At 38.4% G+C, this 27,778-nt stretch overlaps 3 protein-coding genes across 5 annotated transcripts; all 3 read left to right on the top strand.

Annotated features, from left to right (window-relative positions):
- Positions 1–259: 259 nt before the first annotated feature.
- On the top strand, positions 260–3,452 carry LOC127618142 (gastrula zinc finger protein XlCGF7.1-like). Its single transcript, XM_052090426.1, has 2 exons — positions 260–370; positions 2,578–3,452. Exon 2 carries the CDS (start codon positions 2,605–2,607, stop codon positions 3,433–3,435), a length of 831 nt encoding a protein of 276 aa, XP_051946386.1. The 5' UTR covers positions 260–370; positions 2,578–2,604; the 3' UTR covers positions 3,436–3,452.
- Positions 3,453–11,901: 8,449 nt separating this feature from the next.
- Positions 11,902–19,985, top strand: LOC127618144 (gastrula zinc finger protein XlCGF49.1-like). 2 transcript variants are annotated; one of them, XM_052090430.1, is made up of 3 exons: positions 11,902–12,389; positions 13,549–13,867; positions 18,464–19,985. In XM_052090430.1, exon 3 carries the CDS (start codon positions 18,499–18,501, stop codon positions 19,315–19,317), a length of 819 nt encoding a protein of 272 aa, XP_051946390.1. In that variant the 5' UTR covers positions 11,902–12,389; positions 13,549–13,867; positions 18,464–18,498; the 3' UTR covers positions 19,318–19,985. The 2 variants fall into 2 exon arrangements, with proteins under 2 accessions (XP_051946390.1, XP_051946389.1); XM_052090429.1 differs by lacking the exon at positions 13,549–13,867.
- Positions 14,790–27,300, top strand: LOC127618143 (gastrula zinc finger protein XlCGF7.1-like). 2 transcript variants are annotated; one of them, XM_052090428.1, is made up of 2 exons: positions 14,790–14,855; positions 24,982–27,300. In XM_052090428.1, exon 2 carries the CDS (start codon positions 25,017–25,019, stop codon positions 25,833–25,835), a length of 819 nt encoding a protein of 272 aa, XP_051946388.1. In that variant the 5' UTR covers positions 14,790–14,855; positions 24,982–25,016; the 3' UTR covers positions 25,836–27,300. The 2 variants fall into 2 exon arrangements, with proteins under 2 accessions (XP_051946388.1, XP_051946387.1); XM_052090427.1 differs by lacking the exon at positions 14,790–14,855 and adding an exon at positions 24,368–24,470.
- The last annotated feature ends 478 nt before the right edge of the window (positions 27,301–27,778 follow it).

Below are 27,778 nucleotides of genomic sequence, written 5' to 3'. Positions count from 1 at the left end.
CACAATTTATGTTAAAAATGACAAAAGCAGGTTAAATACATATGTTGAAATCGTATAGAAAGATAAATATATAACATTTAAAATGAAGTCGGTTATTTCGCTTGCTGCCATCGCCTCTACCTCATGTTAATGTAATGAACATTGTAAGAGATCTCTGCCTACATTTGGTGCAAGCCCCTCCCACTCGGAAGCGCCGGCCCACATTTGACGTAAGCTCCTCCTACGTGGAGGTCTCCTGAAGTCAAAAGGGAAAAAAGGAAAAACATGGGAGTTTCTAAAAGAGGAAATGCTGTTTCTACAGATGAAAATCTTACTGGACCGAGAGGATAAATTAATTTTTCTAACGAGAGTTAATTGTGCAAACTTGCAAGTAAGTGGTCATAAATGCTTTGTTATCACTGCAGGAAAATCTGATTTATTTTCTCAAATCCGATTATTTTAGACCGCAAATTACTTATGGACAGGTCTGATTTGTATTTTATTTTTTTACATTAGTTGTCATAAAAACGATGCAATCTTGCGTGCTTTCATCACGTGTGAGAGTTTAGTAATTGATATTTTGCCATTGATTCATGTTTTTTTCACGAGGTCAGTGTCCAAATATCGTTACATTGGTGACAAACAACGGCTTAAAAACGGAAGTGCAATGTTTGTTGCTGCCAGGGTTTACAACTCCATTTTCTGGCCGAAATAACGACGTTCCACACTGGACGCCTATTGTCCTGAATTTTAGCGGGTCATTAAAGTGTCGGACAGCGAGCCTCTTGCTGGAACGCTCCCGGGCAGCTATTTTCTATGTAAACATGCGGCTTAAATGTACAGCTCCTATCTACTTGAACGAGGAAAGAAAGATTAAAGATTACAAGCAATTAACATATTTAAAATCGGCAGTAAAATATCACAATAATGGTATCGTAAAATGTTCTTCTTCTTGTATTGTTCAGTGGCGGTTGGCAACCGGCTAATGGTGGATTACCGCCACCTACTGGCTTGTAGTGCGAAGCTTAAATGCGATGGGAAAGTAAATAACAACATTCAAATTTTAGTGATTTTTATTTGAAGATTATGTTTGTAACATTACAATCCTACAGCGTGGCCATCATAATTGGATTCCCTTTCGAAGTGCTCTGTGAAGACATCATTTATGCCACTTGAAACACAGTAGCCTACATGTCTTCTCGTTGCTAATCCTGACGAAAAAACCAGTCACGCACAACTAATCAGATTGGATTTCTTGTGGACAGTTCCGACTGAGACTTATTAACAAAAATCAGATTCTAAACGTATTCTAAACCATCCATGAATGTGGTTTGGATCGGGGCTGTGTTTCCCAAAAGCATCCCAAGCTTAACTTGACCATAGAGACCATTGGCGCCAATTTCCTACGATCTACTTAGGCTTACAATGCTTTTGGGAAACACAGCCTAGGCTACTAATTTCTGTACAGTGTACAATCACCGAAACGGATTTGAGACAGATTTTATTAATTAAAAAAATATAGTTATTTATTCTGCTGAACACAAATGAATATTTTTGACGAAAATCTCAGCTCTGTAGGTCCATACAATGCAAGTGAATGGTGACCAGAGCTCAGAAGGTCCAAAAAGAACATGAAGGCAGCATAAAAGTAATCAATACTATTCAAGTGGTGAAATCCATAACTTCTGAAGTGATATGATAGGTGTGTGTGTGAGAAATAGATTTAATTTCATTAATTCTTTTCTAAAAATATTTTCACTTTTGACCAGCCCTGACCAGTAGATTGCTGAATATGAAAGTGTAGATTTACAGTAAATATTGATGATTTTGAAATATTTTGATCTGTTTCTCACCCACTCTTATCATATCGCTTCAGAAGTAATATATTTAACCACTAGAGTCGCATGGATTATTTTTATGTTGCCTTTATGTCCTTTTTGGACCTTCTGCGTTCTGGTCACCATTCATTTGCATTGTATGGACCTGAAATATATAAAAAAAAACTTTGTTTGTGTTCTGCAGAAGAATGAAAGTCATACACATCTTGGACGGCATGAGGGTGAGTAAATGATTTGGGTGGATTTTTCGGTGAACTATCCCTTTAACCTGTTTATGTTGTTTGTTACAATATGAAGACTTTTGGTTAAAATCTATACATGTTGAATGGAAAGTGTGCATTTTAGGTTGTATTTACCATTTTTAATGACCTTTTAGCTTCTTTTTTCTACATGACATTTAAATTATTCTGTGGTGTGACAAATGAAGGACAAATATTCCATCTAGTCTCTCGATTAATATGAGATCATGAAAACGGCATGTACTGTATGATAATAATACAAGTAATATTTTGTTTAAAATATTTGTATATGAAGTATAGTGTATATGTTACACTGCTGAGACTGCATGTCATGTCAGCTGTCTGTGTGTGAATGTTGCAGAATTTTAGACAGATGGACAGAAAAGCTATTTTTAACCATTCAGGGTATAATATTACATTCAAACCACCATGTGTGATCCCCTTTGACGCTTAATTCAATGTGACTGTCGTCTTTATACGTTTTGGAGAAAATTACAATTTCAATCTCTGTTTGATAACAGTTTCTCTAGTATCCTGACGACATCGATATGAAGCCTGTGATTGAAAACGTCAAGCCAGATTGTGAACAGGAGCATTCATCAGACCTGATGCTTGACGAGTCTTTTGTGGGCGTTCTTGGTTCAGGGGTGACCACAAATGACCCAGGTCCCACCAAGGAGGGTGAAGAGATTCTGGTTCTGAGCCAAGTGGAGGAATCAGTTGGGTACTTTTGCCGTAGACTGAATTATACAAAGAAATGTACTCAGGTGTCTGATGAAAGTCCTTCAGATACGGACACAAACACAGAACCATCTGTCTCTCCCCACTCGATGAGACGTAAGACTCGTGGTAAAAAATTCAGCTGTAAACTATGTGGCATGGAGTACCGTCACAAAGTAAACCTGGTATCTCACATGCGAATACACACTGGAGAGACTCCGTACAGCTGTGAACTGTGTGGGGTGTCATTCAGACGTTCAGACTGGCTTAAATTACACCTCAAAATCCACATGGGTGAAAAACGACACATTGTGAAGCGCTTCGTTTGTGATAAGTGTGGGATGAAATTTATTTCCTCCGCCAAACTCCAAAGTCACATATGGAAACACAATGGAGAGAGACAATTTTCCTGCTCGCTCTGTGAGAAGACGTACTACAGTCTGGTCAATCTCAAACGCCACCAAAATGATTGTCACTCTGAAGAGAAACGGTTTTATTGCTCCTTGTGTGGACACAGCTTTGCACGCCTTGAATCACTGCAGAAACACACACGGATTCACACTGGAGAGAAACCGTTCTCCTGTTCAGAGTGTGGAAAAAGTTATCGTCATAAATACTCTCTGTTAATGCATAATAAAGTGCACTCAGGAAAAGGTTAATGTCATACACATTTCTGCAAACTTGAGTAATATTTACTGTCGGATTATTCATTTCTATAAACGATTGTACACAATATGCATACTTCATGTTTTCTTGGTTATTAAGTCCTAAGTGATACAATGGGCTGAAAAATTTGGGCTGATTGTATCATAGCATTTTATTTTATTGAACAATCTTAGTTGTGTCTTTCTAAATGCTCAGTCTGACTTTGTCTGACCAGCATAAATTCAACAAGTGTTATTACTGTATACCAAGCAATAACAATGGAAATTACTGCTTCTCAACATTTTCTTGTGATGACAAGAGACCAATCATTATCTCTAACTTATGCGGACAATACAGCACACAACATGAACAAAAATGGCGGCGAGTGTGTTTGTGTAGCCGCGCACCTTGAGTCTCACTCCCGTGACTTTTTTGTTTGCTATTAATTTGATAAGCTGATTTCACTATGGCTGCTAAAGGAACTAGACTCAATCGGAAGGATCAAAATGCAGGATTGGCTGCTACTGATGAAATTACCAGTGAGCTTAATGTGGCGACTCTTTCTAGCCTCCTGGATGATCTCAGGAAATCAATTGCTGTGGATTTTAAAGCTTCTTTCTCTTCGCTTGAAATTAAACTTGACTGTATGCAAGAGACTTTGTCTGATCATACTCAGAAAATCTCAGCACTTGAGAACAATGCCAACCTACATGATGAGCGTATTTCAGTTTTGGAAACTTCCTGTGTTTCATTGTCGGCAAATAACACAAAATTGCTGGCTAAAGTGGCTGATCTGGAATCACATAGCCATCGCAACAATATTAGGCTAATCGGCCTACCTGAATCAATTGAGGGCGGCCAGCCCACTTCCTTCTTCTCGGGGCTTCTGATGGAAGTCTTTGGTGAGGCTGTTCTGGGTTCTCTGCCGGATTGTGACATGGCTCACCGTACTCTCATTGCTAAACCGAGCCCAGGTCAGCGGCCTCGGCCAGTTATTATACGCCTTCTAAGGTTCCAGCAGAAAGTGAATATCATACGTGAAGCCAGAGCTAGAAGGGGAAGACTTCAGTACCGTGGAACATCTATCGCGATCTATGAGGATTACACTCCCGAAGTAATGGAACAGACAGCAAAGTATCGTGAAGTTATGTCGGACCTCTATAAACATGGACTCAAGCCTGCGCTACTGTTTCCTGCAAGACTTTCTATCAATGCGAAGGAAGGAGGTAGGAAAATGTTTTCCTCAGCTGACGAAGCCAGAGACTATGCAGTATCACTCCTTTCTGCTAACTAGAACTCTCTGGTGTTTTTCCTTACTGTGCGTTGCAGTTTTTGGGCTTTGTTTTTTATTTAAACTTGTTATTCTTTGCATTGATAGGCCATATTGCTCTTTTTGAAGGCTTGCTTGTTTACTGATACCGCTTTGGACAGCAGTTGTTCTGTTTTGACTTTCTGCTTTAATATTTCCTTTTGTCCTTGCTGATGGCTGGTTGTTGTAGTCTGAGACCTGATTTGTCCTTTTGCCATGCTTACCTAGCTAATGTGAGTTTTTAGTCTGGAACTCCCGAATATAATAGTCTTTGTCATATGCATTAATCATAATTTGTGTAGTCATTAGCTAATTTATCTGATGCCTTCACTGTGTAACCATTATGAACTGATAAATGATTAAAATAAAACAAATTATATATATATATATATATTTGTTTTATTTTTTGGGTTTCGAGACTCCGTCATTTATTCTTTATCCTGCTCAATTATGGATTTTTTGTTTGGCTTGTTTAGTCTGTTTCGTTTTTATATTTGTCTTTGTTATTGTTTGTCTAAATGTGTTAATACTGCTGTTCTCGCCACCTGCTCCTTCTACCCTATTATTTGTTATATGCCTACTTATTGTGAGTTATTGATTTAATTAAAGGATTAAAAGTAATTCATCTCAACATCAGGAGCCTTGCTATTAAAATTGATCTTCTCAGGGTATGGGTTGCTTTACATAAACCTAATATAATCACTATTTCTGAATCATGGCTTCATAACAAAATCACTAATGATGGGGTGGGAATTGATAATTATGTTTTATATAGAGCTGATAGGACATCAAGAGGAGGAGGTGTGGCTACTTATGTTGATACAAATCTGGTCTCTGAGTGTGTCTCTCCTAGTGTTGAGCCAATTAACTTTGAGTGTCTTTTTACTAATATAATTTTTCATGAAAACAAACAGCTTACTATTGGAAATATTTACAGATCTCCCTCTGCTCCCACTGATTCCTTAAATGGTATCTTGGCTACTATTAATTCTCTGGATAGACACAACGAACTGATCATATTGGGTGACTTTAATAATAACTGGTTGGATCGGTCTTCCTCAGGTGATAGAACTCTTTTAGGTAGTGTAAGCCTTACTCAGTTAATTAAAGAACCCACGAGAGTTGATGGCCGTTCTTCTACCCTGCTTGATTGGATCCTTGTTTCCAATCCAGATAGGATTATTAAATCGGGTGTTTTATCAGACTGATTTAGTGACCATTCTATAATATACTGCATCTGGAAAATTAAAATACAGAGTTCCCCCTATAAATATATCACAATAAGGCAATGTAAAAATATGAATGATGATTATTACATATGTGATCTATTAGATATTAGATGGGATAGGCTTCAACTAATTCCACTTGTGGAAGATGCATGGAACTTCTTCCATACTGAAGTAAAAACCGTAATTGATAAACATGCTCCTGTTAGAACGAGTAAAGTCAAAGGTAGGCATTTACCATGGATAAATTCTAATTTACTTCAACTATTCAAACAAAGGGATAAAGCTTGGGTTAAATATCGTTTCTCAAAAGATGAATCGGATGGGACAATATACAGGCAGTTAAGAAATAAATGTAAAACTGAAACTGAAACTAGGAATGCCAAATCTAATTACTATAGAGACTGTTTCTCTCGTGATTTTAATAACCCTAGGCACTTCTGGAATCACTTAAATAACATTCTTAACAAAAATAAAAAAACTGCTGTGAAACAAATATGCAAGGATAATGACATTTTATCTGATCCTTTGCATATAGCTCAGGCTTTTAATCAACATTTTTCATCTTTATTTAATTCAAATTCTGTTTGCTCTGATGATTTGGCATGGTCTTTGTATTCTTCCATGCCTGCTGGCTCTTTTTCATTTAAAAAGATCATGCCTACTGATGTCTTTAATGTAATACAGGACCTTAAAATAAAGTGTAGTGCAGGACCAGATGATCTGGAAGCTAAGTTTATCAAAATTGCAGCTCACATATTGATGTTTCCTCTTGCAGATCTTTTTAACCTATCATTAACTACCTGTACTGTGCCACAAATTTGGAAAGCTGCAAGAGTGAAACCTCTTTTCAAAGGTGGAGACCAATCTGATGTGAATAATTATCGTCCGATTTCTATAATTTGTGCAGTTGCTAAACTATTTGAGAAAATAATTTTTAATCAACTAACTGAGTAATTAATAATTATTATATTTTATCTCCACATCAGTCTGGCTTTAGATCCGTTTTTTCTACTCCAACTGCTCTCTTAAAATGTACTAATGATGTTTTTTCGGGTTTTGATAATGATCATTTCATTGGAGCTGCTTTCATTGATCTCCCAAAGGCCTTTGATATGGTTGACCATTACCTTTTACTGGATAAGCTTTATTCTATTGGTTTGAATAAACATGCTCTGCTCTGGTTCAACTCCTATTTGCATAATAGACGTCAGTGTGTTGTTTACCAAGGATTCCAGTCAGATTATTTAATTGTTGATAAAGGTGTTCCTCAAGGCTCAACTTTAGGCCCCTTACTTTTTTCAATCTTTATCAATGACCTAACACAAGTTTGTTTTCATTGTGAATTAGAGCTTTATGCTGATGACACAGTCATCTATACCTCTGATCGGGATTTGATGCAAGTTCAAAGAACTCTTCAATCTGACTTTGATAAAGTACAACAGTGGCTGTAGTACAGGGGGAATCTCCTCAACCACCACCAGTGTGCAGCATCCACTTGGATGATGCGACGGCAGCCATAGTGCGCCAGAACGCCCACCACACACTAGCTATTGGCGGAGAGGAGATGGTAGAGTGATGTAGCCAATTCAGGGATGGAGATTATTAGGAGGCCATGATATATAGGGGCCAATGGGGGGGAATTTGGCTAGGACACCGGGGTTACACCCCTACTCTTTACGAGAAGTGCCCTGGGATTTTTAATGACCACAGAGAGTCAGGACCTCGGTTTAACGTCTCATCCGAAAATGAAAGCTTTATTCACTTTAAAAAATCCCTTCCTGCCAGCAGTCGACGCATTGTGACGTAAGCGCTATCTCCTTTATGTAATAAGTCCTGTATGTGCTAGGTCTTAAGCGTTAGGTCATTTCAAACAACGTCCCAGTGCTGGCCGGAAGTTATGGTTTAAAGGTAAAAACATTTGAATTATCGATTTGTTTCTTACACAACCTATCAATTTGGTTCAAAGGACATGTGATCGACTGGAATCATGTGGATTACTTTTATGCTGCCTAAATATGCTTTTTGGACTGTCAAATAGCCAGCAGCCTGATGGCAACGGTTAACCTGCATTATAAGGACCTCCAGAGCTTCAACATTTTTCTAAAAATCTTAATTTGTGTTCTGATGAAGAAAGACATCAGGGATGGCATCAGGGTAAGTGAATAATGAGAGAAAATAAATTTTTGGGTGAACTATCCCTTTAAGGCCCTGGCACACTCACAGTGAAAGTGCTTTGTTCTTTGCTCAGAGCCATAAAGAAGTTTGAAATAGCTAAGCAAAGACATAATGTTTGTGAATATTCAGCTACACCACTGTGGGAAAGTTGCATTTGAATATGAGGATGCTCCAGACTACCTGTAAAACATCAACTAATATGACTTTAAAATGTGTTGTTAATGTGTTATCAATGACTTCATGCCTATGTCTATGAGTAGAATAGAAAATTAGCTGTTTTTAACCACTCGATGAACATGAAAATGTTTGCAGTGGATAATGTGTAATTTGTAATGTTTACCTTTTGCATTCATGGCGCTAACATGATAAATGTGGCTATAATATGCACCAATTACACTCTGGTATTGTGATTTATGGCAACACTGATACTAGTGCAAATACTGATTTATAAAAGCATGTTAATGGACAGAAAACAGAGAAAAGAATGATCATATGCATGTCTTTGGGCAGTTGTGTGAATGGCCTTCGCTGCAGAAGGCACATGAGTGAATGGGCACTTAAAAGTATTTGAGAAGATTTTATTCGTTTTGCAGACTAATGAAGGGTGAGGGTCAAAATCCCTTGTCTCTTCAGATATATCAATACATATATATATATATCCTTTTATATCAATATCTATCTGTATTCTGTTGCTTAACTTCTTTAATAAAGTGATGAATTAACTATATGCATGATCACATAATCAATTCTATTTTCTTATGCATAACTGAAATATACTTTGAATCATATGTGTGTTGAATGCTAACAAGTCTCTTTTAGGAACATTCCAGAGTCTTTCTCTCTGTCCTGCACGTAGGCTGAAGGTCTTTTGGGTATAAGCTTATCTGTGATGCTCTCCAGCCTCTCAGGGGAGGGGGCAGGGAGAATGCGTTAAACATAGGTTCCAGATGTATTCTGTGTTTGATTGTTACCTTTCCATGACTAATTATATGGTTTAAAGTCCTATGTAATAATACCTGAATAGCAGAAGTGTGATTTTCTCTTATTATTTCTTTAGGGAAGAAATGTATGTTATTTCTACCCCTCTGCCCGAGGAGTGACTATTTTATCTCTCTGTTTTGGTTTAAATGGCCTGATAACGTTGTGCTCTGGCTCTCTTGTGCCCAGAGAAGAACTGTCGTTCGTCAGTGTTTTGTGTGTGCGTTTGACCTTCTACCCAGGTTTTGATCCCAGGGATGCACACCAGGCCGACTCGAAGACGCCCCGCGACCATCTGCGAGGTCACTTCAGATGTAAATCTCGGGCTCGGATGACAAGTGCACTGATTAATGTTGATAGGCCGCATAGCTGTCTATATGTTGTGACTTTATGGTCTTTTAGCCAATCAGGAGTAAAATAATGGAATGTACGTCCTTGCAAATGGTATAATTGATGTAAGATTTTGTGTAAGGTACGAGTTGGCTTTCGATCTCCTCGTGAGACTTTGCCGCTGGCGCTACCAATTCCACTGCAGACTATACTTCAGTAAATTTTTGATTCTTTAATTGAACTTCTCGACTCCTGGTCTTCTTTCTCCATATCTGGTCCGGGTCATAACTATTATACCCCTAAAGTTTATCGTTAATTTGATACTCATTTTAACAATCGGGAGTCATGTAAACATGACATCACGTGCGTCTTTTCTGGTCAGTCGTCATGGAAACATGAAGCCCTGGCGTTTGGACCAGAGTAAAACAAACATATCCCTGTATACCACCAGTATGTGTGAAAACACTCACTGTGGCTTTTTAAATGAATTGTTATTCATTCCTAGATTTATATCTGTTATTTTTCAGTTGTGGCTGACTATCAAACTAGACAATAAAAGAAAGTTTAATGTTTTTCTTTTGCTATATTTATTCATTCCTCACACACAGGATTTAACCTGAACCAGGCTTAACTCCTGAACTCCTAGCATTACTCTCTCTCTCTCTCTCTCTCTCTCTCTCTCTGTGCGTGTGTGTGTGTGTGTGGCCTGCCAGTGAGCAATGGACATACGCTCTTTAAAAGAAAAAAGACAGATTCAGGTGAGAGACTAGGGACAGTCCATAATGACCTCTGTCTTGTTTTTTTTTTTTTGTTTTTTTTTTTTGTTCTTCTGAAAAGTGTTAAGCTAAAGTAACATCAAACCAGCTATCTGTTGTTGTATCAAATTACTTATCTAGGCAATGGTCCCCTGCTTTTATTTTTTTTTATTTATTTCAAACCCTCAATGGAGAATACAGCTTCTCTTGTGAAAGGAATTTGTGATTTTTAAAAAAGTTTCTAAGCCCAATAATAATAATAATACTGTGTGCCTTTTGATCATATCCTTAGAATCTGTAAATGGTCTCCATGACATTTTTGTGACATGACAAACTGACCTCATCTCTCCTGCCTACAATATATTTGTGTATGATTGTCAGTGCCAAGTCAGGGAGATGGAGAAGGAGAAAGGGAGAGCATGCAGGAAGAACCAGGTGAGGAAACAACAACAATAAATTGACATGTAGTGAATAGTGGCAAGCAAAACAGTAACTACTCATACTCCAATACTAACTTATTGGCATTAAGTAGCCTATATTACATTTACTTTTTGTAACATTATTTTACACCACATTTTTTCATAATAAAGGAGGAGGAAAACAACAGGGAGAGTCCATAAGGGATGAGAGGGAATTGACTAGTGAAAGAAATGAAGAGACAGAGGGAGTGCAACATAGAGACCACCAAGCCAAAGCAGCAGAGACAGAAGAGAGCTGTTCAGACTTAGGGGATAAGGACAATGGTCCTAAACAGTTAAAGCTGTCTCAATACCCTCATACTCAGTTTGGCACACAAAAAAGAGCCTTTCAAGAACCATTTTTTGTAAATAATTTACAGAAGATGAATTACATTTTGTTGTCCAAGTACCTGTTACTTTGTTCAATGACAATAAAGTTGAATCTAATCAAACCAATCTGATGACTGTTGATATAAAAGGAGGCACATGGAGTTAACGGACAGGAAAACCAGCTGAGTGAAGAAGGTTTTGTGTTTGTTACAGGGGGCTGTCTGTGTGAACTCTCACAATTAAGCTGGTGCTCTGAAAAGGTATAAAAAATAAAAAAAAATCTGTTAGTTGAACCAATGTTAAAATGATAATGTTATTTTTCAATAGACATATTTTTTATTTTTGTGTGAAAAGAGGGTGGGTGGTGGCAGTGGGGCTCATTGGGTGCTCAGCACCCCTAAAGCTCTGACCCTAGAATCGCCCCTGATGGGGGCCAATCTGTAAACATTAAAATTCTCACTTTTTCAAAAGTATAGCCACAGGACTTAAACAACATGAGTTATAACATGATTTTAGTGTGATAAAATTGCTTTGTAGAGTCTGAAGGCGAATCCCGGACTCATTGATTCTGAATACAATGAACTTACTGTAGAACAACCCCCCCCCTCTTCTCACTGAGATGGCGCCAGCTAGTCTAGGGAGTACAATGCACTATTGACAGAGAATCACTCCAGACACCCTCGTGCCTTACCATGTGGAAAAGGAATGTGAGACTTTGAACGGCACAATGAGTTCCTAACATTTAAAACCCAGAAAGGGCTTAATTTTAAGGAAATATGTTTTATCCCCGTATGCTTGTGTATTTCTGATGTTAGATCAAACTAGTAAAATTGTAAGTTGTGTTAGTTAAACTCTGAGGGCTTAAATAAAAAGCCTAAGGGTGTATATCCACTTTTAAGTGTACCAAATACACGTTTCTTGGTATCAAATTAAACCTTACGACTTGTCCTAGCTGAATATAAATATAAGGTTACATTAAAAGGTATTCTGCTATGTTTTACTGTCTTTTGAGTGATTCAACCCAAAATCCTGACCCGGTTGTAAATTATGCAAATGAAGAGCCTTGGCAGGACAAAGAAACCATCTCGTGCCCAAAACAAAGGAGCCTCATTGGGTCATTTCTCCCAAAGGAGGTGTGACCTCCCTGCCTTAAAAGTCAGGCTCCGGCATTGACTCTCTCTCTTCTGCTGAACATTTCAACACTCCTCTTCCGTCCTGCTCCCTCACCCGGTCCTCTTCCCCTCCCTCGGACTCCCCTGAACATTTCAACTCTCCAACAGTTACTCTTAAGACGCTTTGAACTTTCCGCGAGCAATCCACGCTCTGGAAACACCGACAGAAAGCCCATCTCAAGGACGCCACGAGGACACGACATACTGTGTCGTCTTGCTCAGCGACACAAAGGTCCATTGTGCAAGTATTATTTCATTGAAATTCAAATGCGGTACAGTGTGTAATTTCCGTGCTGGCTCTAAAGGGTTAACTGTTGAAATAAGTTTGCTATACCTCTAATTATTTATTTTCCCTTACTGTGTTTACTTTGTTTATTTTATGTTTATTCTATGATAAATGTTTGTTTGTTAAGTGTAGTGATATATCCTATTTCCTTGTATTAAACCCAATTATACGCTTGATTGTCTGTGTTTGTTGGTCATAAAACAAAGCCTCTTCAATGTGCGATCAAAGTAAGTTAACGTGCTTTTGATTAGTCAGCTTATACTAAGAATAAACCTTCTGGAGAATTGATCAAGAGTATCGAGCAAAGTGGTTCGGCGGACAAACTGGTTGGTCGCGATACGGGTCAATTCCCTTAAGGTGTTCTGAAAATTAATATAGCCTGTCTGCATATGATGTATATTCCTAATTAATTATAATTCGTTGTGTTTAATTATCTATATATATTTGAAGCAGACTCTTGGACTATATAAGCCCTTTTTGGGGCAATTTGGTATGTATTGTTATCTGGTTAAAACCGTATGATTAATCATTGATTACGATCATTAAAATTAATTGTACATTCCCCAAACCTGAACCTAGATACCCTACACTTACTAACCTTTTCTGTGTAAAGTTATATACAGTTTTACGACTTCATTGCCTTGTAATGCCGTAAGCCCTGTAATCCTGCAAAAACTGCGATTTGAACGACGATTTAAACAGTACAGCTCAAGTAATACACAACCTTTAACAAAATAATTAATGTACAGTACGTGCTTTTATCCAATTACAATCTTCATATTTTTGCCTTCAAACCCTCAAAAACTATAAAACCTTATAGCAGGGGTTGGAAAACTTTTTCCTATAAAGGGTCATTAGAGTGTTTACAAAATTATTCACGGGCTTGTGGGTTGAAATGAATTGTGATGAGGAGGAGGGTGGGGCCGGGCTGTGACTACGCACGCCTGGCACCCAAACGGGCTAATCAGCTGAGGAGAGGGATAAGTACAGCGGGACGTTGCAGTTTGGGAGAGAAAGAGAGCCACATGCAGCTGCCATGTGTGTGTTTATGTTGTGTGTCTTTTTGTTTAAGTATTATTTAATTATAAATATTATAATTGTTCAGCCGGTTCCCGCCGCCTCCTTTCCCATTTTAACCTTGTTACATTGGTGCCGAAGCCCACGAAGAAGGAGGGATGCGCTGTCATGTAGTCCTCGCCACTACCAGCCAACCAAGGAGCAGCCACGGCCATCTGCCCGGGGACGGAGATGTCACTGTTGGCCGCTGAGTATCTGAGGCATGCTGCCGTTTCCCCACCAGAAAAAAAAGAAAAGAGAGAAAAGGGGGAGGAGCGTGACATCTGCCCGGCGCCGGAGGACCTAATACCGTCCACTGGGAGAGGAGCGAGCTGTCGTCTTCCAGAGGTTGGGGAGTGGCTAACCAGGTTATTCCTCTCTCTCCTCCTCTACAGCTACTTAGCCAAAAGCCAAATATAGTTAACTTGTGTCTTGCCAACATGCATGCCTCATGAGCTACTAGCTAATGTAATAAGTTAGCTAAAGATTAGCTAAGGCAATATATCATGGCCATACAGGCTAATGAACTGTACTTAAAGGAGACACTACAGGTGATTACAGTAAATTTTGTGTCTAATAACGTCATCACAACCGGCACATTGATATGCAAATAGGCGTTAACGAATTAAAATGTGCTAATTATATTTTTTTATATTATATTTAAATATGCAGATTAGCTTGTTTTGGTTAATTTAGAAGAAATCAACAGATGCAAACAGACGGAGGGTAGTAGGCTTAAAAGAACCTCATATAAATGTGTATTTGGGAATTTTTCTTTCCATTAGAGTAAAAAAAGATATCGAAGCAAAATTGACCAAAATCTCATTATTTTGTAGAAATCTGTTGAGTATGCAACAACTGCGTGAGTGTGAGGGAATTAAAATAAATTGGTAAGGAAGTCAGAGTTGTGTTAATGTATTTAACGCTTTGTTTAAATAAAATAAAAAAATAAAAATAATTATGAGAAGTGCCTTTTTTTCCAACTTGAGCCCCTGCCCCCAAAATATGTTTCTGCGTGTCCCTGCAACGGCCCACTGGGAAAACTCCCGGTTTTCCGCCCCTGATGACAGATTTAAAAGATGGAGTAAACCAAAGAGTAACTATGACGTTTTTGGTTGACACATGTTACATTGTTTTAACAGATAACTGCACACAAATGATGTTGACTAGGCTTTGGAGCCAGGCACAGATCTTACATGTCGTTTGCACAGACAAACAGTAGGTGGGGGTGTTTGCCAAAAGGCGCGCAAATATCTCAAAGTAGAAGAAGAAGAGCAAACGCTGTTTGTACAGAACATGGACCAAAGAGAATAATTTATTCTTTTTCTAACACGAGTAAATATTGCTAACTTGCAGGTAAGTGCTTTAACAAGTTGTTCATTAAGTTTCTGGTCTAGAGCCCGAAGCCATTTGTTTTGAGCCGGCTCAGCCAAAACCTAAATGGCTGCTGCAGCCGCCAAAATTTTCATAGCTGCAAATGGCTGAAGCTGCCACTTCATGTCTACAGATGTCTATGTTATATACTGATTTACTAGATCTCAATATTTCCAAGCAATGCATGGCTTACACTATATTTCTACAAAATGCAATACAATGTAATAAAGAAAACACCAGATTTTACTTTCACAACGTATATACATATTTGCTATAGTGTTGGCGCATTCAATAGCCACTGTAACGTTAGTGAATAATGTCCCTGATGCTGTGTAAGAATGCACACTTGTCAAACTTCACGGAGTAACGTTATGCATATATTTATGACATGTACAGTAATTCGCTGTTCAACTTTATAGTTAAGGCGAGACACTACGGGTGAATAGGGTAAACATTTTAACTAGCAGATATCACCATGAAACTTTCCCAGTTGATTACTTACATTAAGATGAGAAAAAAAATGTATTACAAGTTTTCTTTAATTTAATGTTTAAATATGCAAATTAGGCAATATCTAATTAAATATGTGCTAATTTGCATATATTTTAAAAAAACGAAATCTGAGTATTGGATAAAGCCAGGTTAAAAATATTTTTTTCATTGTGTTCACATATTAGTTGAGAAAAAAATTACAGAGGGATTTATGGATATCTACTTTTGTTATCCTGTAAATCAGAATATAATGATTTTCGCCATGTTTTTTTGGAATAAAATGTTAGATATCAGGCTAGGAATAATATATTTACAAATCCCTCTGTAAATGTCTTCATAATATAACAAGGTACTACTGAAGTGGAGATTTCGGACTTGGAGTATGAGAGGAAGGTCATTTTGAGAAACGGGCTTTAAAGATTTATCATCAGCCAATGAGATCGCGCATTCAGTCTTTTTACTTTCACGATTGGTTGCTGATAAAAAGGAAATGACCATGTTTGGATCCAACAGGATTGTACAGAAGAGAGAGAGCTTCCTAACGGTGCATGTGATGAGAGGGTGAGTGACGGCAGAGAGATCGCGGAGAAGTATGTTGATTAAGATCGCAAACTTTTGTTGAATTTATGAGAAATCTACAGACGCAAACAGACGAAGTGTAGTAAAATAAAGACCTAAATGTGTATTTCGGACTTTTTTTCACCACAAGTCTGAAAGAAGACATGCTATTGAAGACAAATATCCAAAAATCTCAAAATTGACCAGTAAAAAACCAGATGTTTTTGCCTGCCGTGTCTCGCCTTAATATAAACACACACTGTTATCAGTATTATTTTGGACAAAGTTTTGCACATTTCACTTCAATGTACACTGAAGCATGCGTCGTGAATTAGCAATGTGGAAACGGTGGTTTGTTACTGCAGTAATATCACGTTCAGTGCTATAAATCTCTCCGTTCCAGAATATTTGGTTCATAACATCAATCTTTGATTCAGGTGTTTGTGCAACCGTGCCCTGAAGATTTAACAAAAGTCTGGGTAGGCCTAAGTTAAAAAAAAAAAAGTAAGTAGGAATTAGGAAAGTATGTGAGAAGTGAGATCAAAATTACCTTGCTTGCTTCTTTCCGCCATTTCACCTCAGTCGCGAGAAAAAAATGCATCAGCTTCTTCTGTACGGAAAAGCGAGCAATTTTAATTGGTCGATCAATTCACTGTGAGTCTGTGTATCGTAGCAACGAGCACAAGACTGTGCTGTTATGAATCCAGTGGGAAAATAGATCTCGTGTATTGTTTATATATTTCGTGTGTGTATGTCTCTATGTGATAGAATTATTATTTGATGCAAATAATTCTAGCCTGCTCAGCCACACTTTATCAGATGGCGGCTCAATTTGGCTTACGAAATTATTGGCTGGCGGCGGCTGAAATTCTAAATGGCGCCTGGCGGCGGCTTCGGGGTCTATTCTGGTCGGATTTGTATCTTTCCCCCCAACTTTAAGTTAGTTTTACAATTGGGAAATAACATGGACACTTCCTTTTTTTGTTGCATGTTACAACATCAAGACACATTTTTTTCTGTAAATTTTAAAAACCATTTTAAATCACATTTTATATAATATATATACACTCACCTAAAGGATTATTAGGAACACCTGTTCAATTTCTCATTAATGCAATTATCTAATCAACCAATCACATGGCAGTTGCTTCAATGCATTTAGGGGTGTGGTCCTGGTCAAGACAATCTCCTGAACTCCAAACTGAATGTCAGAATGGGAAAGAAAGGTGATTTAAGCAATTTTGAGCATGGCATGGTTGTTGGTGCCAGGCGGGCGGTCTGAGTATTTCACAATCTGCTCAGTTACTGGGATTTTCACGCACAACCATTTCTAGGGTTTACAAAGAATGGTGTGAAAAGGGAAAAACATCCAGTATCGCGGCAGTCCTGTGGGTGAAAATGCCTTGTTGATGCTAGAGGTCAGAGGAGAATGGGCCGACTGATTCAAGCTGATAGAAGAGCAACTTTGCCTGAAATAACCACTTGTTACAACCGAGGTATGCAGCAAAGCATTTGTGAAGCCACAACATGCACAACCTTGAGGCGGATGGGCTACAACAGCAGAAGACCCCACCGGGTACCACTCATCTCCACTACAAATAGGAAAAAGAGGTTACAATTTGCAAGAGCTCACCAAAATTGGACAGTTGAAGACTGGAAAAATGTTGCCTGGTCTGATGAGTCTCGATTTCTGTTGAGACATTCAGATGGTAGAGTCAGAATTTGGCGTAAACAGAATGAGAACATGGATCCATCATGCCTTGTTACCACTGTGCAGGCTGGTGGTGGTGGTGTAATGGTGTGGGGGATGTTTTCTTGGCACACTTTAGGCCCCGTTTAAATGCCACGGCCTACCTGAGCATTGTTTCTGACCATGTCCATCCCTTTATGGCCACCATGTACCCATCCTCTGATGGCTACTTCCAGCAGGATAATGCACCATGTCACAAAGCTCGAATCATTTCAGATTGGTTTCTTGAACATGACAATGAGTTCACTGTACTAAAATGGCCCCCACAGTCACCAGATCTCAACCCAATAGAGCATCTTTGGGATGTGGTGGAACGGGAGCTTCGTGCCCTGGATGTGCATCCCACAAATCTCCATCAACTGCAAGATGCTATCCTATCAATATGGGCCAACATTTCTAAAGAATGCTTTCAGCACCTTGTTGAATCAATGCCACGTAGAATTAAGGCAGTTCTGAAGGCGAAAGGGGGGTCAAACACAGTATTAGTATGGTGTTCCTAATAATCCTTTATGTGAGTGTATATATATATATATATATACACACACACATGCCATTTAAACGATCTTGTGGTGTGACAAATGAATTGATACAGTCTCTTAATTAATATCTGTATGCATAATAATAATTCAAGTAAAATGCATTTAAAAATATTTGAGTATAGTGTATATGTTTCAGACATTTTACGTTCTGTCTATGAACACCCCTCAGCTGTGGTAAAATCACTGCAACACAGACTCTCGTGGCTTAAAACTTTTTAGATTTAATTTCTGTTTTATAACTGTTTCCCTAGCTTTTGATGTGCAGTAGCATCCTGACGGCATCGATATGAAAACCGTGATTAAAAAGGACAAGCCTGATTGTGAACAGGACCATTCATCAGAACTGTCGCTTGAGGAGACAGAGGGGTCAGAGGTGACCACAAAGGCCCCAGGTCCCACCAAGGATGGGGAAGAGATTCTGGTGCTGAGCCACATGGAGGAATCAGTTGGGTACTTTTGCCGTAGACTGAATTATACAAAGAAATGTACTCAGGTGTCTGATGAAAGTCCTTCAGATACGGACACAAACACAGAACCATCTGCCTCTCCCCCCTCAAACAGACGTAAAACTTGTGGTAAAAAATTCAGCTGTAAACTATGTGGCATGGAGTACCGTCACAAAGAAAACCTGGTATCTCACATGCGAATACACACTGGAGAGACTCCATACTGCTGTGAACTGTGTGGGGTGTCATTCAGACGTTCAGACTGGCTTAAATTACACTTCAAAATCCACATGGGTGAAAAACGACACATTGTGAAGCGCTTCGTTTGTGATAAGTGTGGGATGAAATTTATTTCCTCCGCCAAACTCCAAAGTCACATATGGAAACACAATGGAGAGAGACCATTTTCCTGCTCGCTCTGTGAGAAGACGTACTACAGTCTGGTCAATCTCAAACGCCACCAAAATGATTGTCACTCTGGAGAGAAACGGTTTTATTGCTCCTTGTGTGGACACAGCTTTGCACGCCTTGAATCACTGCAGAAACACACACGGATTCACACTGGAGAGAAACCGTTCTCCTGTTCAGAGTGTGGAAAAAGTTATCGTCATAAATACTCTCTGTTAATGCATAATAAAGTGCACTCAGGAAAAGGTTAATGTCATACACATTTCTGCAAACTTGAGTAATATTTACTGTCGGGTTATTCATTTCTATAAACGATTGTACACAATATGCATACTTCATGTTTTCTTGGTTATTAAGTCCTAAGTGATACAATGGGCTGAAAAATTTGGGCTGATTGTATCATAGCATTTTATTTTATTGAACAATTTTAGTTGTGTCTTTCTAAATGCTCAGTCTGACTTTGTCTGACCAGCATAAATTCAACAAGTGTTATTACTGTATACCAAGCAATAACAATGGAAATTACTGCTTCTCAACATTTTCTTGTGATGACAAGAGACCAATCATTATCTCTAACTTATACGGACAATACAGCACACAACATAGGATAGCAAAGTAGCCTATATCAAGAGCAAGAAACAATTAGTAACAAATAAAAATGAATACTAAGGAAAATGAGTAATTATGAAGGAAATATTATGAAAGAAATTTCAAATGAAGAACAACATCTTGTTACTGAATTAAAAAAAAAGTTACAATGTTACGAAGGGGAAAAAATCTAATCCCTCTTTGCACTTGAAAGTTACAGTGGATATAAAAAGTCTACACACCCCTGTTAAAATGCCAGGTTCTTGTGATGTAAAAGAACGAGACAAAGATAAATCATGTCAGAACTTTTTCCACCTTTAATGTGACCTATAACGTGAACAATTACAATTGAAAAACAAACTGAAATCTTTGAAGAAAAGAAAAAAAAACAACTCACAATAACCTGGTTGCATAAGTGTGCACACCCTTAAACTAATACTTTGTTGAAGCACCTTTTGATTTTATTACAGCACTCAGTCTTTTTGGATCGGAGTCTATTAGCATGGCACATCTTGACGTGGCTATATTTGCCCACTCTCATTTGCAAAAGCGCTCCAAATCTGTCAGATTGTGAGGACATCTCCTGTGCACAGCCCTCTTCAGATCACCCCACAGATGTTCAATTGGATTCAGGTCTGGGCTCTGACTGGGCCATTCCAAAACATTAATCTTCTTCTGGTGAAGCCATGCTTTTGTGGATTTGGATGCTTTGGGTCATTGTCGTGCTGAAAGGTGAACTTCATCTTCAGCTTTCTAACGGATGCCTGAAGGTTTTGTGCCAGAATTGCCTTGTATTTGGAACTGTTCATAATTCCCTCCACCCTGACTAAGGCCCCGGTTCCAGCTGAAGAAAAACAGCCCCAAAGCATGATGCTGCCACCACCATGCTTCACTGTGGGTATGGTGTTCTTTGGGTTATGTGCAGTGTTGTTTTTGTGCCAAACATACCTTTTGGAATTATGGCCAAAAAGTTCAACCTTGGTTTCGTCAGACCATAAAACATTTTTATGAGACTTCATGTTTGTTTTTGCAATCTTCAGCCAGACTTGGATGATTTTCTTTGTAAGAAAAGGCTTCCATCTTGCCACCCTACCCCCATAGCCCATTCATATGAAGAATATGGAAGATTGCTGTCACATGTAGCACACAGCCAGTACTTGCCAGAAATTCCTGCAGTTCCTTTAATGTTGCTGTCCAGTTCTTGGAAATGTCTCTGTTGTGCCATATTTTCTCCACTTGACGATGACTGTCTTCACTGTGTTCTATGGTATTTCTAATGCTTTGGCAATTCTTTTGTACCCTTCTCCTGACTGATATCTATCAACAATGAGTCCCTCTATGCTTTGGAAGCTCTCTGCGGACCATGGCTTTTGCTCTGAGATGCAATAAAGAAAATGTCAGGAAAATCCTACTAGAACAGCTGAACTTTATTTGTGATTAATCAGAGTCACTTTAAATGATGGCAGTGTAATGACTTGTATTTAACATGAGTTTGAATGTGATTGGTTAATTCTGGACACAGCCACATCCCCAGTTATAAGAGGGTGTGCACACTTATGCAACCTGGTTATTGTAAGCTTTTTCATTTTCCTCCATGAAGATTTCAGTTTGTTTTTCAATTGAATTGTTCACATTATCGGTCACATTAAAAGTGGAAAAAGTTCTGACATGATTTATCTTTGTCTCATTCTTTTACATCACAAAAACCTGGCATTTTAACAAGGGTGTGTAGACTTTTTGTATCCACTGTATATCTTATATTTCATAATTCTCACTTATTTTATTTTATATAATCAGTGATCTGTTCACTTTTCCTAAAAGGTACAAGTAATATGTATTTAATCTGAGGGGTGACTGAGGGCCTGGCCCATGCCAGGAGTGCAGTAACAGTGATTACTTATTGTGCATTTTATGTTGTATTGTATTTATTGCATTTATATTTTTAGTACATAATGAATCGTGTACCCTATTTGATTACATTGAGGATTGATTAATCACAGTAATGTAAGAGAGAGAGAGAGAGAGAGAGAGTGGTAGTTAAATTTTTTTGTTATTATCTTTGTTTTTATGGTTCATAAAAGTAACCATGACTGGACAACACATCTACCTCATTATGATCTACCTCATGTCATCAATTAATTTAAACATAAATGTACTTTCTGACTTTACTGTAATATTAGGCAACTAGATGCAGCAATGTTGTGCTCTCTTGTGCCTTTTTGTTCCTCTCTGTGCTCTGTCCTAGGATGATGAGACCCGGCATTCCATCAAAGTTGGGGAAATTGCCTCTGTTCCTGAGAAGAAGATAGCACCGACACATTGCATGTATAAACAACTCAGGTCTCTGAATTATTTACAGTTTTTGTGCCCTCTCAGATGTGACTCTGCCATAGTCGAAAATGACTTCCAAGGATTGTAATTGCTCTCCTTGGTACCCCTTTGATGTAAAGAAATAAGGAGTTGCCATAACTGATTGCTAACCTCTGATAACTGTTTCAACCAAGGATGGGAACTTGATTCATGTTGTGGCTAACAATTACAGTTTGAATGAAGATGGAAACAGTCCATATTTGTTATATGTTAAAATGTTTGAAGTAATTGACCTACCAGAATGCAAGAAATTGTGGTACGACGACAACCTTAATATCATTTGCATATGACTACTATTGCTTTGGAAAGTTTGCAAAATTTCTTCAACTTCCTGTTTTTCTAACCGTGGTGTCTCATCGACTTGTGATGCCTGTTGAACCTACAGTCAGTAAACTCTCATTTGATTATTGCAAAACCTGACTCTGTGTTTTTATTCTCCAATATCCATATTGAGGACCCAGATGTCACCCCCTACAGTTATTTAGCCTGAAATGGAGTGGTGGTGGTGTAGTGGGATAAAGCACATAACTGGTAATCAGAAGGTCACTGGTTCGATCCCCACAGCCATCACCATTGTGTCCTTTAGTAAGACACTTAACCCCAGGTACTCCGGGGGGGGGGATTGTCCCTGTAAGAAGGGCGCTGTAAGTCACTTGGGATAAAAGCGTCTGCCAAATGCATAAATGTAAATGTAAGTAAACGGGTGCTATCAGCTTGCTGGCTATTTGGTCCAAAAGGCATATTTAGGCAGCATAAAAGTAATCCACACAAATCTGGTCGATCAATTAATGTCTTATGAAGAAAACTGATAGGTTGCTGTAAGAAACAAATCAATAATTAAAACTTTATTCACTTTAAAAAATCCCTTCCTGCCAGCAGTCGACGCATTGTGACGTAAGCGCTATCTCCTTTATGTAATAAGTCCTGTATGTGCTAGGACTTAAGCGTTAGGTCATTTCAAACAACATCCCAGTGCTGGCCGGAAGTTATGGTTTAAAGCTAAAAACATTTGAATTATCGATTTGTTTCTTACACAACCTATCAATTTGGTTCAAAGGACATGTGATCGACTGGAGTCATGTGGATTACTTTTATGCTGCCTAAATATGCTTTTTGGACTGTCAAATAGCCAGCAGCCTGATGGCAACTGTTAACCTGCATTATAAGGACCTCCAGAGCTTCAACATTTTTCTGAAAATCTTAATTTGTGCTCTGATGAAGACGGTCATACACATCTGGTATAGCATCAAGGTAAGTGAATAATGAGAGAAATGTAATTTTTGGGTGAACTATCCCTTTAAGGCCCTGGCACACTCACAGTGAAAGTGCTTTGTTCTTTGCTCAGAGCCATAAAGAAGTTTGAAATAGCTAAGCAAAGACATAATGTTTGTGAATATTCAGCTACACCACTGTGGGAAAGTTGCATTTGAATATGAGGATGCTCCAGACTACCTGTAAAACATCAACTAATATGACTTTAAAATGTGTTGTTAATGTGTTATCAATGACTTCATGCCTATGTCTGTGAGTAGAATAGAAAATTAGCTGTTTTTAACCACTCGATGAACATGAAAATGTTTGCAGTGGATAATGTGTAATTTGTAATGTTTACCTTTTGCATTCATAGCACTAACATGATAAATGCGGCTATAATATGCACCAATTACACTCTGGTATTGTAATTTATGGCAACACTGATACTAGTGCAAATACTGATTTATAAAAACATGTACAGACAAAAAGAATGATCATATGCATGTCTTTGGGCAGATGTGTGAATGGCCTGCGCTGCAGAAGGCACATGAGTGAATGGGCACTTAAGAGTATTTGAGAAGGTTTTATTTGTTTTGTAGAAATTCTTGACATGTTCTTGGAAAATGTCTCTATGCAAATGATCGTACAGATGTTGGTAAATTTGCAGCAGCTCGCTGATATCCCTACATGCAAGCGTGTTCATTTTGACAGATCTTAAATGACTGAATGGGAGTTAGCTGTCTGCCTCAAAGTAGGTGGCGCTCCAGGTCACACCTACTGATGATGTGGACCAATGGCAGCAAAAAGGTATTTAGCTGCCTAAAAGAAGTTTTCCTGAAAGGAAAACTTGACTTTTTTCCAACTTGAGCCCCTGCCCCCCAATATGTTTTCCGCCGCTGATGACAGATTTAAAAGATGGAGTAAACCAAAGAGTAACTATGACGTTTTTGGTTGACACATGTTACATTGTTTTAACAGATAACTGCACACAAATGGTGTTGACTAGGCTTTGGAGCCAGGCACAGATCACACATGTCGTTTGCACAGACAAACAGTAGGTGGGGGTGTTTGCCAAGAGGCGCGCAAATATCTCAAAGTAGAAGAAGAAGAGCAAACGCTGTTTCTACAGAACATGGACCAAAGAGAATAATTTATTCTTTTTCTAACACGAGTAAATATTGCTAACTTGCAGGTAAGTGCTTTAACAAGTTGTTCATTAAGTTTCTGGTCGGATTTGTATCTTTCCCCCCAACTTTAAATTAGTTTTACAATTGGCAAATAGACTCTTCCTTTTTTGGTGTATGTTACAACATCAAGTCGTTAGGAAATTTAAATATGTTCTGTAAAGTTTAAAAACCATTTTAAATCACATTATATATATATGTATATATATATATATATATATATATATATATATATATATATATATATATATATATATATTATACACACACACACACATGCCATTTAAACGATCTTGTGGTGTGACAAATGAATTGATACAGTCTCTTAATTAATATCTGTATGCATAATAATGATTCAAGTAAAATGCATTTTAAAATATTTGAGTATAGTGTATATGTTTCAGACATTTCACGTTCTGTCTATGAACACCCCTCAGCTGTGGTAAAATCACTGCAACACAGACTCTCGTGGCTTAAAACTTTTTAGATTTAATTTCTGTTTTATAACTGTTTCCCTAGCTTTTGATGTGCAGTAGCATCCTGACGGCATCGATATGAAGACCGTGATTAAAAAGGACAAGCCTGATTGTGAACAGGACCATTCATCAGAACTGTCGCTTGAGGAGACAGAGGGGTCAGAGGTGACCACAAAGGCCCCAGGTCCCACCAAGGATGGAGAAGAGATTCTGGTGCTGAGCCACATGGAGGAATCAGTTGGGTACTTTTGCCGTAGACTGAATTATACAAAGAAATGTACTCAGGTGTCTGATGAAAGTCCTTCAGATACGGACACAAACACAGAACCATCTGCCTCTCCCCCCTCAAACAGACGTAAAACTCGTGGTAAAAAATTCAGCTGTAAACTATGTGGCGTGGAGTTCTGCCGCAGATCAAACATGGTGCGCCACATGCTAATACACACCGGAGAGTCTCCGTACAGCTGTGAACTGTGTGGGAGGGCGTTCCAACGGTCAGACTGGCTGAAATCGCACGTCAAAATCCACATGGGTGAAAAACGACAGAGAGAAAAGCGCTTCGTTTGTGATAAGTGTGGGATGAAATTTAATACCACTGCCTCACTCCAAAGTCACATATGGAAACACACTGGAGAGAGACCACTATCCTGCCCGTTTTGTGAGAAGACATATTACAGAATGCGCACTCTTAGACAGCACCAAAATGATTGTCACTCTGGAGAGAAACAGTTTTATTGCTCCTTGTGTGGACACAGCTTTGCACGCTTTGATACACTGCAGAAGCACACACGGATTCACACTGGAGAGAAACCGTTCTTGTGTTCAGAGTGTGGAAAAACATTTAGTTATAAATACTCGCTGTTAATGCATAAAAAACTGCACTCAGACAAAGTTTGATGGGATGCGCATTTGTACACATGGAGTAAAATGTATTCGGTTATTCATTTCTAGGGATGTCCTGATACCATTTTTTTTTTTTTTTTGAGAAAGTGTTCGAGTACCGATACTTTTATTTTGTACTTGCCGATATCAGCAGTTTATTTCAAGTTTATCATTACATTTTGTTTTATAAATTCAAATGTTAATCAAATCCAAGTATTACAATTCATTTTCAACATTACATTTTATTATTTTCATCAAATTAAGTGATTTTATACAGAACCTCACTGCACAATCATAAATACAACATTTTCTTTATGTCAAATAAAGTGCTGCATAAGAGTATTGATGTGAGATATTGCTTAAATATAACACATTTACTAATGATTTATTATTGGTAGTAGTAGTATAACAGAGAATATTACACACCGTAGTTAACTATTTCTGTTTTCAATTGAGCTTTTATTTTCATGTGTTTCTGTGTTGTTAGACCAAGAAGCTCTGACATAATGACTGCAGATTCCCAATCCGGAAAAGCCGGTCGCTACCTGAATCACAGTAATATTAAACCACTAAAGGCTACTATTTAAATAAATATATATGTAGTCTGGGGCCTGGGTAGCTCAATGAGTATTGACGCTGACTACCACCCCTGGAGTCATGAGTTCGAATCCAGGGTGTGCTGAGTGACTCCAGCCAGGTCTCCTAAGCAACCAAATTTGCCCGGTTGCTAGGGAGGGTAGAGTCACATGGGGTAACCTCCTTGTGGTCGCAATTAGGGGTTCTCGCTCTCAACTGGGCGTGTGGTAAGCTGTGCGTGGATCGTGGAGAGTTGCATGAGCCTCCACATGCTGTGAGTCTCCGCGGTGTCATGCACAACGAGTCACGTGATAAGATGCGTGGATTGAAGGTCTCGGAAGCGGAGGCAACTTGTCCTCCACCACTTGGATTGAGGTGAGTAACCACGCCACCACAAGGACCTACTAAGTAGTGGGAATTGGGCATTCCAAATTGGGAGAAAAGTATAAAATAGAAAAATAAAATAAATAAACTGGTAGTCTGTATATGACTCGTGCTAAAAAGTGAATTAGCGCTTTGCCTGCAGTCATCTGCTGCAAACAGAGCATGCGATGCTCGTAATAGCGTTTTCCGTGTTTGAGCCAAAGATTTCTAAAGGTATGAGAAGTTTGTGTCTCTATGCCTGCACAACACCGGCTCCACACATTCACAAGCACTCACGTTTAAAACGCTGCACATGCAAACTATCTATTTAACTCATTAAATTGCAGCTTTTGCTGTGAAATAATCTCATTAGGAAGTGATGTGATTTTAAGATGTGCGAATGTTTATGCAATAACATTCGTACATCAGATGGTATCGGTTTTTGGTATCGGAGCATTTTTATGAGTATGATTACCAGTACATGAGCGTGGTATCAGACCAGTATCGTATCAGTGCATCGCTATTAATTTCCAAAATGATTGTACACAATATGAATTCTTCTATGAATTTTATTATGTCTTAAGTCATACAATAAAGTGATAAACTAAAATGTGGTCTGATCTCATCATTGCATTGAGCAGTGCAAATGATAAAATGAACAATGGCAAACGTTTTGCAAAAAAAGACCTCATAGTAAATCTCAATGGGACATGTGGCATATTCAGGAAGCTGTTGTGCAAACAAGTGTATTTTTGCAATTCCTTTTGATGGTGCAAAAATGATACACTTAGCTGTATATTGAGCTTCGTATAAGCTCTGCTATACCCTGCATCTCATCTGCGGTGAGCACTTATAAATCAAACTTCTAAAATATAGTAGATTAGGTATTTTATTAACATCTTACTCTAATCCTACTCTGACTAATTGTAATGGTATATCAAATTATTTTGTGTGTTTTTGGTACAATACCAAAACCTTTTTCAGAGTTGCTGCACATTACATTTTTGATGGGAATGAAT

This window comes from Xyrauchen texanus, chromosome 24 (assembly GCF_025860055.1).
Source record: "Xyrauchen texanus isolate HMW12.3.18 chromosome 24, RBS_HiC_50CHRs, whole genome shotgun sequence".
NCBI lineage: Eukaryota > Metazoa > Chordata > Actinopteri > Cypriniformes > Catostomidae > Xyrauchen > Xyrauchen texanus.
The sequence above is the reverse complement of the archived record's forward strand: the minus strand, read 5'-3'. Positions and strand labels throughout refer to the sequence as shown.

Excerpts from the sequence above, each read along its gene's own strand:
- LOC127618142 (XM_052090426.1), top strand. The coding sequence starts at position 2,605 with ATGAAGCCTGTGATTGAAAACGTCAAGCCAGATTGTGAACAGGAGCAT.
- LOC127618144 (XM_052090429.1), top strand. The coding sequence starts at position 18,499 with ATGAAAACCGTGATTAAAAAGGACAAGCCTGATTGTGAACAGGACCAT.
- LOC127618143 (XM_052090428.1), top strand. The coding sequence starts at position 25,017 with ATGAAGACCGTGATTAAAAAGGACAAGCCTGATTGTGAACAGGACCAT.